A 15,259-nucleotide genomic window follows, 5' to 3' on the forward strand; every position below is an offset into this window, starting at 1 on the left:
TTTAATTAACAGTATTTCCACACTACTTAGAAATGATACAGTATAATAAATGCTATAAGTTACTAGAAACATTTACCACTTTCAGTCTGGGCCAATTCTGACATTCCTCTCCTACACGTATAACAGAGAGTAAAACGGCGGGTGTTGTATATTTTTTATGTCACACAACATATTTTGAAAAAAACACACTTGAATTTTAATGCAAAAAATGCACACTATAATACTCAATTTCTGGGTAAAATATAAAAGATAATGTTACACTGAGTAAATAAATACCAAATATGCCATGCTTAAAAATTGCGTCCGCCCATGGAGCAGCGCCAAATTAGGGTGCCTAAAAATCTCCATGGGCAATGCAAATGATCAGTTTAGAGTTACAAAGGTGCTAACATTTTTGCTCTCCCTCTGACGTTCTCAGCGATACCTCGCATGTGTGCTGGGATTACCATTTACATATGTGTGCAGGACCTTCGTTCATATTTGTGCGTGAGCAAGAGGAAAGGGGGGCGCTTTAAAAAAATATTCTTCTATTAAAGTTTAATTTTTTTTTTAATTTACAATTTTTTGTGCGCTGTTCCTTTTAACTTATTTTTTTTAGCAATTTTATTCCTGTTACAAGGGATGAACAACATCCATTGTAATAACATGGGCCATGACCGGTCCTATTTATGGAGAGATCTGGAGTGTATTTCACCCCATATCTCTCCTCTGGCCTCCAATGCAGCCGATCAGACACAGATTGATCTGATCGGCTGCTTTACTGACTGTTAACGGCCAAGAAAACTAAGAAAAGAAATAGGAAGTGATTAAATGCTCTTCTGTTTCTGACATCACACGGTGGGAGGAATGACATCCGTTCCTCTCACTGTATGCTCAGAGCCGGATGCCACCATTTGCATTCTTACTGGGCTCCCTGATCGCACTGGAGAGATAAAGGTGGCAGTGGGAGGAGGTGTATCCCCCTTCCGCCGCCTGTAAAAGTAATCCACCTGCTGGTTGGCCACTAGGAATACTATAACTTTGTAGGGAATCGCCAGCCCAACAAAATAATATCTCAATCATTGCTGCAGCAATTACCACAATATCACCCTTTTAATTAAAAAGGAAGTCAAATGCGCTTTGTTTCACCAACTGATGAATTTCCATAAAAGGTTAGTACACTCCACGCCTTATAAAATCCATCTCCTCATCCGTTTATGTGAATAAATATGTGCCATTCTGCTTTTAGACATTCCTGTACTTTTAGGAATTTCTATGGTCAACTAAGCAATTCATAAAAGAAGATATAGGGAAGCCTCTTATAGTGTAGTATTTACATTTTAATATAAGGAAGCAATAAAAATGCACTTACATTTAAAAGTATGTACATGGGCATTAGAGTTGCACGATTAATTATTAAAAAATCGCAATCTTGATTCACCCCCCCCCCCCCTCCTCACGAACTTAAACGACATGTCCTCGATTCATACAGAGCTGCTCTCTGCTTACTCGAAGCTGTCAAAAAAAAAAAAAAAGGAAGCTGTTTCCAGAGCCTTGTTTCAGGCACGTAAAATGATTCTCCTCCACTGGAAAAGCACTTCCCCTCCATCCCTAAGGAATGCCTAGACTATATGGGATATGAAAATTCTTTATTTACATATTGAGAGGGTTTGGGGAGGTTGGCTTGATGCGCCAGGTGTGGCTCTAGTAGACCTGATTATAAATAGGATATTGGGGTAGAATGCTGTTGGTTACTCCATGCTGGTTATTACTATCTGACTTTGGAGTGTGCGATATTAATGCTCTATTGGCACTGTCATTTCTGTTTTCAGCCACTAGGTGGGGCTGTATGTTCTCTATAGTGAGCTCTATTCAGTTGAAAGCTGTAACTGCCTGTTTTCTACTGTTTTGTACATTACGACTTTGCATTCTTTTGTGAGTGTTTATTGACCATGTACAGTATGCTTGAATGTGTTCAAATGAAACTTGCTTCTGATTTAAAAAAAAAAAAAAAAGCTGTCACCTGAGTGTTTAGGATCCATTGACCCTTTCTTGTGGGGTTGTTTGCTATATTGTTGCCTACCCTGCAGTTTATTGCTTGGGGACATTTCATGATCTATGACTTCCTGTCCTGTACTGTATAAATAAGATAATGTGGATTTTCACTTACCAGTAAATTCCATATCTGGAAGTACAGTACAGGACACAGAGCCTTCCCCTCTGTCTTCAGTTTCCCCTTATTTCTCACTACAAATCGATCCAAAGGAGTGGGCAGAGTTATAAAGGGGGGATACTGGGAACTTTTCCAGCAAAGCTTTTGCCAGTGTCCAATAACCTGAAGGTAGCGGCATATAGCCAGTGGTCTGTGATTTTATGTGTCTTATACAGTACTCCAAGATATGGAATTTACTGGTAAGCTAAATTCCCATTTTCCTTCAAACAAAATCAAACGTGGATAATAGTGCTTCTCTCCTAATTGAAAGCATAAAGTAAGTCTCTTTGCAGCAGTCTTGTAGATCTACTTAAAGTGGAACTTCATTCTCTCAATCAACTTGGACTATTTCTAATATTTATGCAGCTAGCATTAGTAAATAGATAGGAAAGTATATCATATTTACTTGTTTTAAAGTTTTTTTTACATTTCTTCATTTACCTCCTTGTTCCCATGCCTAGGCAAATGATGCCACACATCCCAGGAGTCTTCAGGAGAGGGGGGAGGGGTCTCAGCTCAGCATATGCCTGAGCTAAGGGCAGATGGTTTCCAGGAAGTAAATGGTACATGAATCATCTGCCCCTACTCAAGATGGCCACGAACAGAAATGCTAGGGGTGTTTTTTTTATTTTTTTATTATTTCTCAGATAAATAAAGCATGGAGACATGGATGAATAGGGGAGATTGCTTTGAATAATACAAATAAATTAAATACAATTTTTGGTTTGTGTTGTTTAGATGCAGTGCAGTTCCACTTTAAGTATGATATGATAGGTAAAGATGGAGCCTTTTGAGCTGAATTATCCACTTGGATTCCAGCTCTCTTTACTTTTTCTGCTACAACAAGAATGTCCCTACTTCCCATGTTTCACCCTCTACATAGTATAACTTAAAGAGGAAGTAAACCCTCCTCAGGAAGTTGTACCTATAGGTAAGCCTATATTAAGGCTTACCTATAGGTACTGTAAATATCTCCTAAACATGCACCGTTTAGGAGATATTTACCTTTAATGCAGCCAGTGACGTCACTGGCGCATGCGCTCTGAAGGAACGGCAGATCGTGCCGTTCCTTCAGAGCCCCGTGCCGTGACCGTCGGCTCCCGCGCGCGTGCGCGGGAGTGACGTCACCGCGGCTCCGGCCAATCAGATGGCCGGATGCCGCGATCCCGGAAGACGGGCGACTATACATGTCGCCCGTCATACAGGTAAGCGGACGGCACGGCGGGGGCTCGTTCTAAGGTAAGTATTTCATAATGAGCTACTATGCGATGCATACTAGCTCATTATGGGTTTCTCTTTCAGGATGTAAAGAAGAGAAAAATTTTTTTTCTCGGTGTACAACCTCTTTAACAATCCACCAGAAAGGGTGGGACTCTAAATGGCATTGCTGGATGTGCAGACCTGGGAACACGAGAGCAAAGATTTTATAACCAGAGTCCCTTACAAACCTAAGAAAGTGTTAGGTGGTTTATTTCTCAGTTTCTACCTAAAACTAGGATGCATTGTGTTTACTAATAGTGTAACAGTAATCTGTATTTTTATTTTTTTTTGTAGGAGGCAGAGAAGATGCTGCAGGCAAGTGACGACAAAGGGGCGCAGCTTCCTCTAGAGACTAGGAAATTACTGGGCAGCCCTGGGAGAAACAATAATTCCAGGTAAGTTCTACATCACACTTTCTTAGGAGTTATATAGGTGGATTTGCAAGAGGCCATTCTTAAATCGATGCTGACTAATGCCAATGAGGCTTGGACTCTTAAACAGCTGTCTAGATAAACGTTTGAACATATACTTCATTTACCAGTTGAATAATTTTTCTTTCCAAATTATATTTATTGAAAGAAAACCATTTTCATTGATTTATAAAGAGGTTCATCAAGTAACTAAGTACAGAAGTTTAAAAAAAAAGGGTATGGATCTAGCAAGGTAGGAGTGGCAGTCTCAGGCCCCCTGAAGTACCATTTGCAGGAGATGCCAAATGCTGCCCTGAAGTACCATTTGCATGAGAGGCCAAATATCAGAATAATTCGCCCCCTAGTGGCAGCTCCAGACCACTCAGAAAAGAGCAACTAAAAATGTAAGCAGCAATTATTTTAATTTCATTTTTTTTTTAAAGTTGTCCTAAAGGAATGAGAACATGTAACAAATATAAAGTAGATGTTGTCCCGGTTTGGCTGCAAAAAAGTGAAAATAAACTTGAGGCTGCCTAGCTGAATGAAGTTTAGTCAATTTTGTTAACAGAGGACCAGCCTCTCTAGAAAAAAACCAAGGGTTGTTCATCCTGGATATTTGGACGAAGTGTTATTTGAAATACTCCTAAAATATAAATTGGACCTTAATTAATACAAAATCATGCTAGGCAGATATGTACATGTCTGACAAATATCCCTACAATCAGGAGCAGTTTTTACTTGAACATTTACCCTTAGATTTCGGATCACTAAGGGGTCTGTTTATAAAATAAAAACGTGTAGGACGAATGTGGTAAGCATTTGCATTGCCTTGACGTATTCTAACCGTATGTAGCTTAATACACTTATTTCCTATGATTGTTCACTCCTTCTAGTGGCCACAATGCAGTATTTGTTTCTGAAATACGTCAATCAGAAAAAAATATTGCATAATGACATTAGATAGAGCTGATGATTATAGGAAAACATTGCTGTTAAGGAAAATACAGATGGAGTTTGTTAGGGCTGGGGGAATGCTGGTCTGGTTACATATATCCAACATTAGTATCACATTTAGTCAGTATGTTGCATATGGGATAACTGCTAGCAAGTGGGTTAAACCTGTGAGTAGCAAAGAGATCTGTTCGCCAGTGTAGCCCAAGGCTTCAGAGACATTTTAGACTGGCTTTTCTAAACAACATTATACTGAATTTTGTGAACAGCAGTCGGGAAGAGTGAAACACATGATGAAGAGGCAGGTCATATGGATTGTAACTACAGGTTAACCATATTGCTTGCTGCCTTTTAGATGACTCTACTCTTCTTATAGACTGCAGGTTTTTTCTGTATCCTACCCCTACTCTTCGCAGAATATAAACCAAGTGATTCAAAATTGAGGTGGGCTTTGTGAACGGAGAAAAAGCTGATGCAAATGAAAAACACACAGGGGTTGTTTTGCTAAAACTGGAGAGTGCAAGATCTGGTGCCGCTCTGCATAGAAACCAATTAGCTTACTTACTGAAGTTAGAAGCTGTCTACCATGCACAGGTTTTCCACTCTTCAGTCTTAGTAAATCAACCCCGCAGTGTTAAGCCTTATGAATAATTTCTGACTGATTTCTAATTTTTATTACAGTACTTCTTTTAGCACTTCTGCTTAATTAAGTGATGGTTTTGTAGTTAAGTGTTGTACTTAAAGTGGACTTTGCACTACATGAAAGGTCCACTTTGTACCTTCGCTGCTCCTCACCCTTGCTGAAATGCTGTAAATCAACTTATAAAAAAAAAAAAAAACACTTGTAGAAAAAATTAAAATATACTCACTGTTCCTCTGCCTTCCATGGTGTTCCAATCTTGTGATAAGAACCTTCATCCCAGTGCTTGGCATCCTCTACAATTTACTAGGCTCTGTTGGTAGAAGCTAATGGATAGTTAAATAGTCTATCGACGTATTTTTGTTACATGTGATTATTTTATAGAAAAAAAAAAAAAAACATGTTTTTGGAGGTAAAAAAATATGCATGTATTTTTTTTTTCTTCAGGAGCCTGTGGAACATTTCACCCATGATAAGTGGATCATGGGTGCAATGTCAGGCTCCAGCACAGTCTTCCTTCAGCTCTGTGCCCTTGCCTCAGTATGGGCTGTCAGTTTCCGAGCTGCAGGAAGACCAAATGGTCTACGAACATGCTTATCGGTGCCTCGCAGTCCATTGAAACTACAAGTAGGTCTGTCATGATCTGTGTGAGCGGCTGATTTTAATTTGTGACATCAGGTGTGGGGAGAAGAACCCCAATCCACTGTCACAGTGAGGGATCTTGACATGCAGGGGGATGCTGCATAGTTAGGTGTTACATGATACAGCCTAAATAAGGGTGTAACTTGTTACAAAAGGTGAACTTCGCCTTTAAAATCTTTGTAACCCTAAAAAAAAATAAAAAGAGGGCTCCTGTTCCATTATAGCAGGTTAAACAGCACATCGCTTGTGCTGTCTAACCTGTCCCTCTCTAAGCTGTAAAAAAACTTGGTTAATCCTGCTAGTTCCTGTGCCTTCCTCTGTGTACTAACCACAATAGTAATGTATAAGCCCCGATTACTGTGGTCACTTTAAGTGCCTCCATCATCCACAGCTCTGCTCTCTCCCCCCCACCTGTCAGCTCCTGTGTCTGTGTCTCCGCCCCCCTCCTGTCGCTATTAGTAGAAAATGAAAGTTTAAAAATTGTCACTGCCAGTCTCTCTGTTTAATCAATGCATTACACACTGTGTAAATGTTTTTTAAAAGGAAGCATGTAAAAACCCTTTTTCAGCTATATTCAGGCGGGTCATGTGACTCCCGGCCGACTCTCCTCCGATCCAGGGCTATAGTGGGAGGGGCTAAGCCGCCAGCACGGCGGTAATGCAACCTCCTGGGCTGATGTCAAAAGGAGATCTCGGCCCCTCCCTCTGTAGACCCGGATCAGAGTAAGAGAGCGACCGGGAGTAACGTGACCGGCCTGAATATATCTGAAAAAAGGATAATTACAGGCTTTGTTTTAAAAAAACATTTACAGAGCATGTTATGCATTGATAAAATAGAGACGCTGGAAGTGAATTTCTGTTAAAAGGTAGCAACCACTTTAAGTTTACTTTGCTTTTTAGGTGCAAGGTACTCTTGAACGAGGATACATTTTTAGTGTTAATAAAAGTATCCTTTTTAGTAAACAATGAATTTAGTTTGTTTTGCCTACCTAATGTGTAATAGAATTCGGATCAAAGCTAGAGAGAGTTTTATTCGATGATGTGATGTATTTAGCTCATTATGGTTTTTGTTTTAGATGTGATCCATCTGACATAAATATCTCTGATGAAATGCCTAAAACTACTGTGTGGAAAGCTCTCAGTATGAACAATAAGAGTTCAAAAGCAGAGGAAAGAAGGTAAGGAAGAATCTATCCGTGATCTACAGGTGTTTAGGTGGTGTAGGCTAATTTCTAAACAATGCAAAGGTTTGTTTGATTACAAGGGCATTGTCATAATATAGTTTATACTCGGGATGCACTGATACCGGTATGCTGATACTAAGTACTTTCACAAGTAATCGTGAAAATGCTCTGATACTCAAAACCGATTCTTTGTGGTGTGATTTGCAGCCATACAAAATGAATGGCATTGCAAAGACTTGCATGCAATTTGAACAGGAATTCCTGTCTGAATTGCATTTGGTTTCCCACACCCAGGCTGAAATCACTATGACAAGTCTGGGTTCACACAGGAACAGTAGGGAATCCGCATGCAATTCAGACAGAAATTTCACTGCATTCCTGGTCAAATTGCTTGCAATTCTTTGCAGTGTGGTTTGAGCCCATTTATTTTGGATGGGTGCAGATTGCGCCACAAAGTATCGGTACTCAGTATCGATACCGAGTACTTGACCGAAAGTATTGGTACTCGTACTCGCCGATAAAAAATGTTTTGGTGCAACCCTAGTTTTTACTATATAAGTCAGCATTTTGAATGTAGCAAAGCTAATGTAAGTTGCTATACGGTTGGTTGTATTGTGAAGTACCCATTTTACCCCTGAGGTTGGAAATTTTAGGCTCCCTTTTGTCATTATTTTGACTACACATCAAATGGCTCAATGAGAATTCACTGCCCCAATTTTGAGGTTTACAGTGTATCAAAAGAGTGATAATAATATTGGAAGTGTTTTAAATACGTTTTCCTGCTTTTAGTCATTTGCTGGAACAATGGAAAACAATTGAAGCCAGCGCAGGACTGTTCTATTTTCACAAAAAAACAGAGCCACTCTTTTCATTGGACTAACTCTAAAATGCAGCAATGCTCGTTATAGCCTAGGCCAGTGATGGCGAACCTTGGCACCCCAGATGTTTTGGAACTACATTTCCCTTAAAGCTCAACTACACTGCAGAGTGCATGAGCATCATGGGAAATGTAGTTCCAAAACATCTGGGGTGCCAAGGATCACCATCACTGGCCTAGGCAATACAATGATTCCAGAAAAAGGGTATTGCCTATGAGAAAACTCCTGTCAATATGCAGCTCAAGTAACCCATGGATGTGGAACTGCAAGTCCCAACATTTCCTGCTAGATATTCATTGACAGAACATCAAGGGTTTTCAGTAAGGCAAAGCAACCAAATTCAATTTTTTTGAGAGGTCAGAAATTCAATTTTTTTGAGAGGTCACTGCTGCTTCATCCGCTATGAAAGTGTCAAGAATCCTGTACACCCCCTCTGGACAGCACAAACTCACCAGAAGAATTGGATCTTCATAGTAAAACAAAGGTCAAACACGCTTATTAAGTTGTGGGGTATGGTCCTCCTCTCCCCCAGCCCTTTAAAACTCCACTCACAGGGCATGAAGAGGAAACAGAAAGGAACTCATCGCATAAAACCATAGTCTTCTTTTATTAAAAGTAAAAAAACAAACAGTACACTTATAATTGTTGGTGCCTGTAAGCTTATCAGCTCAGACAAATGAGCTCAATCATGTGTGATGATAGTAGCCAATCCACCTGTCACAGGAGCCAGCATGCATTCCACTGTGGTTCTGCCAGACTCTCGACAGACAGGTGGTAACGTCAGAGCCGATCAAGTTCACCCCACGCTGGAGCATTAGGAGCTTCAGCCTTATCATAATGGAACTTATGCAGTCAGTTGGAAAAATCCATATGAAATATTAAATCTAAACCCTGGAATCAGTGAACCATGTTTGCAGAGACTTAATACTCCCCATATACATTGAATAATTTTCCAATCTGGCTATTTTCCTCTGGTGACCTTCTTTTCATGGCTGTGTGCATCTTAAAGGTAACCAGTGTTCTCTGCAAAGCTTGGAAACCCCCCTTCCTCAAGTTTGTAATGCAGGGTAAATTAAACCCAAAAAGACTAAAACAAGGGGACTTATGCCTAAAATAGTAAACCCAACTCGGTTAAAAAGAATATCATCCACTTTTATTAATTCATATATTAAAAGCAGTTGTAACATATCCAAGTAGATATTAAAAACAAGTAATTATTGAACAATGTGAGGTCATGATCACACAAACAACCGATCTCTGGATATTCCAGTTAGTGTCGAAATGGTCCCTGTGAAAGGGTCAATGCATTTCACATTACCCCCCTGCTTATTTAGGACCTCATAGGTATTCCCATGTAATGATGGTGATGCCTCCTCTGGTAAGATTTTATGTAATATGAAGGTCACCACATATTTGTTAATTTCAGTTTGTAATGCAGGGATTGGCAGTTTTCTGTAGGCATATTTAGTACATCTCCAGATTACCCGGGAGACCCTAAACTCAGATGGCACCATTGTCATGCTCTACTACCCTGTTTGCCTTTCCATTGACTAGTGAGGCCACCCATCCCGTTTGGTAGCCAACTGAGTGGCATGGGGCTTTGACCTGAGCATGCCTGTGTAAACTGTGCTTGGAATTTTCATTATAGAGTGCCCTGGGCTTAAGAACTTCCAGCGTGCTTTGAAAATAAACTAAGCATGTGTGCAAAACATCTAAAGGCCAGACCACAATTTTCTTTCTCTAATCCAGCTGCATAAACTGTAAGTACAGTATGTCATGCATAGAGCTGGTTTGTGTTGTATTATGCAATCGAAAAGAAAATGAAGGTCGGATATATGGCTTTCATTCTGTAGCTAACCTCTTCTAGAAAAAAAGGTCATCAAAAGTAACACTTTTGTGGGTAAATTCCTACTTTTCCTTGCTGCAATTTTATTTATAATAGCCCAATGCCTCTTCCTTTCAAATGAAATACATAAACATTTTCATCATAAAAAGTTGTACTGATTTAAGTTTGCAGTCTTATTTCTGTCTTGTATCTTACCTTCTGTTTTATTTGGCAGCATATTTAAATAGGTGTCTTGGCGCGTGAAGGACCGTGCTTGATCGAAGATGACTCAGGGAAGGGCCAAGACCCAAAATGTGGCATACAGTTTTTATTGGATGTCCCCACGTTTTCTCCAGATGAAGGATACATGTTAAAGCCATCAGAAATGTTACCTTGTATAAATATATATATTTTTTAATTTTCAGTGTGTGCTTTAACAAGCTGTTATTATTTGTGTGCCATCAGTGCACTTGTAACAAGAAAGTGTCCAACACAGCAATGCTGAACTGTAGCTTCAGACAGGTTCTCTGAAGTCATTCCAAGCGGGATCGATGGAGATTGACCCCATCGGGACATATACCACATTGAAGTCCTAGTATTTACTAACTACAATTGGATGAAGAATAGTGTCAGTACTTACTGTTAAGTCCTGTAGTCACATATTCTGGGTTTTGTAAATCATAGGACCAAATTATACCTTAAGATTCTTGTGTCTGCTGGGTGATAGTTAAGTCAATGTTTATGGAAGTAAGAGTTTAACATCTCGGCTTTCCTAACAGTAACGCAAATGAGAGATGTAGTTTGGCATGTTGCCTTGTCTTAGTTCAAAGATGCTCCTCCTTATTTTTTGAATTACCATTGTAGATTAGTGTTAGAGCAGTGGAATCTTAGATTTTAGAAAAGGTTAAATCCACACAAAACTGAAAAATCAATACTTTGGAGAAGATATAGTAAAATGAACACTGGCAGTTTGCTTATATTTTGAGGTGCGTAGGTTAAGGGGTAACAAAGGCATTTTCTATCCTTCCAGATGATAGGCCAAGATGGAGGGTCTTGTGGGGAGAGACTCAGAAACGTTCAAACTAAAACCAAACATATCTTTGTACTGGTTTGTAGATAAGGGGGAGTGTTTTTGATAATTCCAGCCAATGCATGTATTACATTTTCAGCTATGTGCGGAGTTATCCTTTAAATGTCATATAGATCCAGGTCAAGGAAAAAAAACTTGTAGATTCATAGAAAATTTGTAAAGTGTTAATGTGACCACACCTGTTTTACAAATGCTGGTAACTCAGCTGTAGATGGGTTTCTGAACTGGATTACAAGTGTATAGTATAGTGATCATCTGCAATTTTTGTTACTAGGCAGACTATATAATTGCACAACAAGCCATTACAAATATCTTTAGGTATTTTTTGTTTTCGCTTCTTGTTGGAAGGCAATATACTTTCATTTTTAAGTGATGTATACTTTCAAAATATATTGTTTTTTTATTCAATGCATTTTCATTTACAAGGCAATAACAGTAAAAATACAACTGTGATGTTCTTGTCCTGTATGCCGCCTTTTGGAGATCATTTAAGTTTTACAATATTTTATTGTTTAGATGACTTTTACAGCTGAGTACGTGGAATGGGTTTTCTGTAAATATGCATATTACCAGCATCAATGGAGGAGAATCTAGGAATGAAATTATATAAAATATAAACTGTTTGTCACGGGTGCTTGTTGTCGTCTATGGCACATGCTTAAGTGATTACTGTGTGGTAATAGACCTTGTAAAATGAAAATCCAGCATATTGTATCTCTGTGGGTGAATATGAAGCTAAATCTTAGGCTAATGTGGCAGGTGTTTAGTACTCACACACAAGTTTGTGACTCCAATTATGGTGAAATATATACTTTTTTTCTATTACGTAATATAACATCATAGCTTTTCACTATATAATTTCTGTACGCAATAAGGGGTTATATTTAGTTATTCAATTGGGCTTAGGCAATCAAAGTTCTGAGCAGACAGGTAGAAGTAGTGATTGGCAGAGCAAACTAGGAAGAAATATAGGTTTCTGGGTTAAACTAATTTTTTAAAATTGAAGTTAGTCCTGCGTTTCCTTTGATTGGCTCCAGTGTTCACTTACACCACGTGGTTCAGCCCTTTTGTGGTGTCTGAAGCTGTCCTATGTGTGCTGTTCTTATAACACCACCCTTTGTATCACAATGCTGCCCCAATTATCAACAAACTGAGAATTCCCAGTTAGAATGAAGCTCTGCATCCTCGTTAGAAGAAGGGATATGAATGGCCTACAGTGCATGAAAGTCAATGTGACAACTCTGTGCAAAGAGAGGTGAGGTTAGCTTTCCTTTCTTACAGACAGTCAGATGTATTTGCATGACAGGTTAGAGACTTGGGATGATAACTTTGCCTCTGCTTTCCCATACTGGTAAACATCTGAGAAAAGATTCTTACCTAGCTCAAAATTCTTTTGAATTCCACTGCAACGTAGTGCTTATCTGCTATTTTAAAAGCATTTCCCAGAATGCTAACACTTGCTGCACTCAACTGGAGCCTGTAACACTTTTTAGTGCATCCTGTGCTCTAGTAGGTAATGGTTATTCATTAAATTAACACCTTTTATGGTGCATTTTATAGTGTATTGACACAGCACAATTAATACACTGGGGGGACAGAACCTAAGAAAGCAAATAATATCTGACACTAGAACAGAAGATGGCACAGGAATTCTACCATTTTAGACAAGGCTGAGCGTACCATGCACTTCCAGCACTGGAACAGCTGTATTATAGCAAAAATAAGGTAAATCTAAAATTCTGAGCAAATAAAATTTAAACACTCTTACCGATATGGGGTCTCCTTTAAAGAGAAAAATCTCAAATAAAACTGTGTTTTCATTGTTCTCATCCTTAATAATTTGGTGGATTTCCAGTATGTTACTCTGTTTTTTAAGCAGTGTTTCTCAACCTTTTTTCAATCAAGGCACCCTTTAAAATTATGGACAGCCTCGAGGCACCTTCCAAAATTATGGACAGCCTCGAGGCACCCCATTCTAAAATGTAAAAAGCTATTTTAATAATTTTGTATAATACATCAGCATCCACACACGTAGGACGCCCAACGTTAGAGGCGATTTCTTCTTCCAAATCAAATACACTTCTGCATACTGGTACTGACTAGTATTCCAATGATTCTCTTCTCCCTCAGTTTTTCTCTATCGCTCAGCTAATGTGACCCCAGCACTGACAGAGAGGAACAGGGGAGAGTCAAAAAAAAGGATGCTATGCGGACAACCAACATCCACTTTATCAACTGCTTATGTCATTGGTTGTTAGAATGCCGGCGGCTAGAAGGTTGTAATGGTGCATAATGAAAACGTGTGGTTTTGTGTAACTAAAAGTCAGGCTTGATCTACCTGTTGGTTAGGCAATTTTTAGGCATTTTTCCAAGGCACCCCTGAAGAAACCTCGAGGTGCCCCAGGGTGCCTGGGCACCTTGGTTGAAAAAGGCTGTTTTAAAGGATATACACTAAACCACTTGATAAAGTGATTATAAACCCTTATTTTTTAATAACAAACATTGTATTTTTATCTAATTATACCTAAATAGTGCAGCCCAACCCCAAATTAACCCAAAAGCATCATTATTTGATAATATTATAACACTAATAATAAAGTCCAATGTCCCAATTCATGGATCTCACTGCCCATTGCACAATTTTTATTTTCAGATCTTCAACGCCACCTTCTTTTTAAACCTATGCTCTTCACTACATACAACATCCAATACCCTCACCACCTTACAATGACCCCTGAATCAACGAGCAAAATAAACCATGTGCCATATTCAGGTGCATGTTCCTATTAAATCCTCCTCCATATGTTGCTCCACATTTGGCTCCCCTCCAGGCTTCTCTACAGGCATATTTTCACCCAAGCCACATGAAAATATGGAATTAATATTGCTCATAACAATTTTTTAAATAATACCAGAAAAAAAAGCTGAAAATACACTCACAGGATGCAAAAGCACAGCACATTGCTATACAGCGCATTTATTTATACAGCCAAATCTCACTCTCTGTATTGGTCTCCACAGTCAGCAATCCTAATCTTACAACAATCTCACAGTGTAAAGGCAGCTTCGGTACTAGGTTCCAATGGCTCTCGCTGCTGTCTCTGAACCTATGAGGAGGGAGAGAGCTGCTTCTCTCATGTCCATTGCTGGATCGCAGTATAAAGGGGGTGGGGGGGAAGCTGCACTCAGGTTTTTTGTACCTTAATGCAGAGAATGCATTATGGTAAAAAAAAAAAAAAAAAACCTTCAGCCTTTAGAGCCACTTTAAGACTGCTCTGGTCATGTTACAAGGGAATTATATTTTATTTCTTTATTCTTATTTCCCAAAACTTTAAAAAAAATGGCATTGCCTATACTTGAGTTGAGTGTTAGCAGCCTAGCACACCAGGAGGGTTTCTCCGTGGCACGCAAGCCCTAGTAGGTATGTAGCTTACCTGTTCCTATTGAATCTGCCTCAAGTAAAGTTTAAATAAATCCTGAGTTACAAAAAAAGAATTCCCCTCCTCCTCCAAACCTCATGTGTACTAATTTACTACGTAGTAATAAAGAATAAGCGGGGGTCTTCAGTCTTCTATCCTCATCTGCCCTCCAACAGTTCACCGCTTCTTACACCCCATAAAAGTTAATACAAAGCCTTTCTATTAACTGGAGCACGTAAAATGAAGTCTCTATTGAATCCAATAGATACCATGTTTGTTGAGGCACACATAAAATGACAATCACCCAGTGTGGCTGTTTCCGGTTAGATAAGGCATCAATTTGGTGTCTGAGTGCCTGCAAACACTTTCTGCTGACAGTTCTTGTGGGGGGGGGGGGGCAGAGGAGGAGTAGAATAAATGGGAATCTTAGAAAACGTTGTCTGGTTACTCTGAAATAAGCCACCAATGAAACTTTCCATATCTACCTTCTCTGCCACTCACCATAGACATTTATGATCTACGTTCATACTACAGATGCACAATACTGCTGTTTGAGGACAGCCAGGTCGTAAAGGTATTCTAACCACCTATTAGTTATCTGTTTTTGGTTGGTTATGTGGGCAAGGCCAGAAATAATCCTTAAATAAGTACATGGCACCAACATCCCATTATTATTGATACTAAGAACAGAAGAACGCGAGATGTGGGACTTTATAGGTGCTGTTTTATGCTAAATAAAGTCATTTTGCAACATTGTTAAAATGTTAATG

General features: G+C 39.2%; 1 protein-coding gene across 1 annotated transcript in view; it reads left to right on the forward strand.

Moving 5' to 3' along the window:
• LOC309545584 (electroneutral sodium bicarbonate exchanger 1) overlaps window positions 1-10,564 on the forward strand; it is a 414,564-nt gene extending 404,000 nt beyond the window's left edge. The window contains exons 23-25 of the mRNA XM_082244814.1: window positions 3,746-3,846; window positions 7,170-7,271; window positions 10,216-10,564. Of these exons, the coding sequence (XP_082100940.1) occupies window positions 3,746-3,846; window positions 7,170-7,271; window positions 10,216-10,228 (216 nt within the window). The 3' untranslated portion in view covers window positions 10,229-10,564. The remainder of the gene's footprint in view (window positions 1-3,745; window positions 3,847-7,169; window positions 7,272-10,215) is intronic.
• The last annotated feature ends 4,695 nt before the right edge of the window (window positions 10,565-15,259 follow it).

The sequence above is a fragment of the Pelophylax lessonae genome (genome assembly GCF_965119305.1).
Source record: "Pelophylax lessonae genome assembly, chromosome: 2".
NCBI classification, from domain to species: domain Eukaryota; kingdom Metazoa; phylum Chordata; class Amphibia; order Anura; family Ranidae; genus Pelophylax; species Pelophylax lessonae.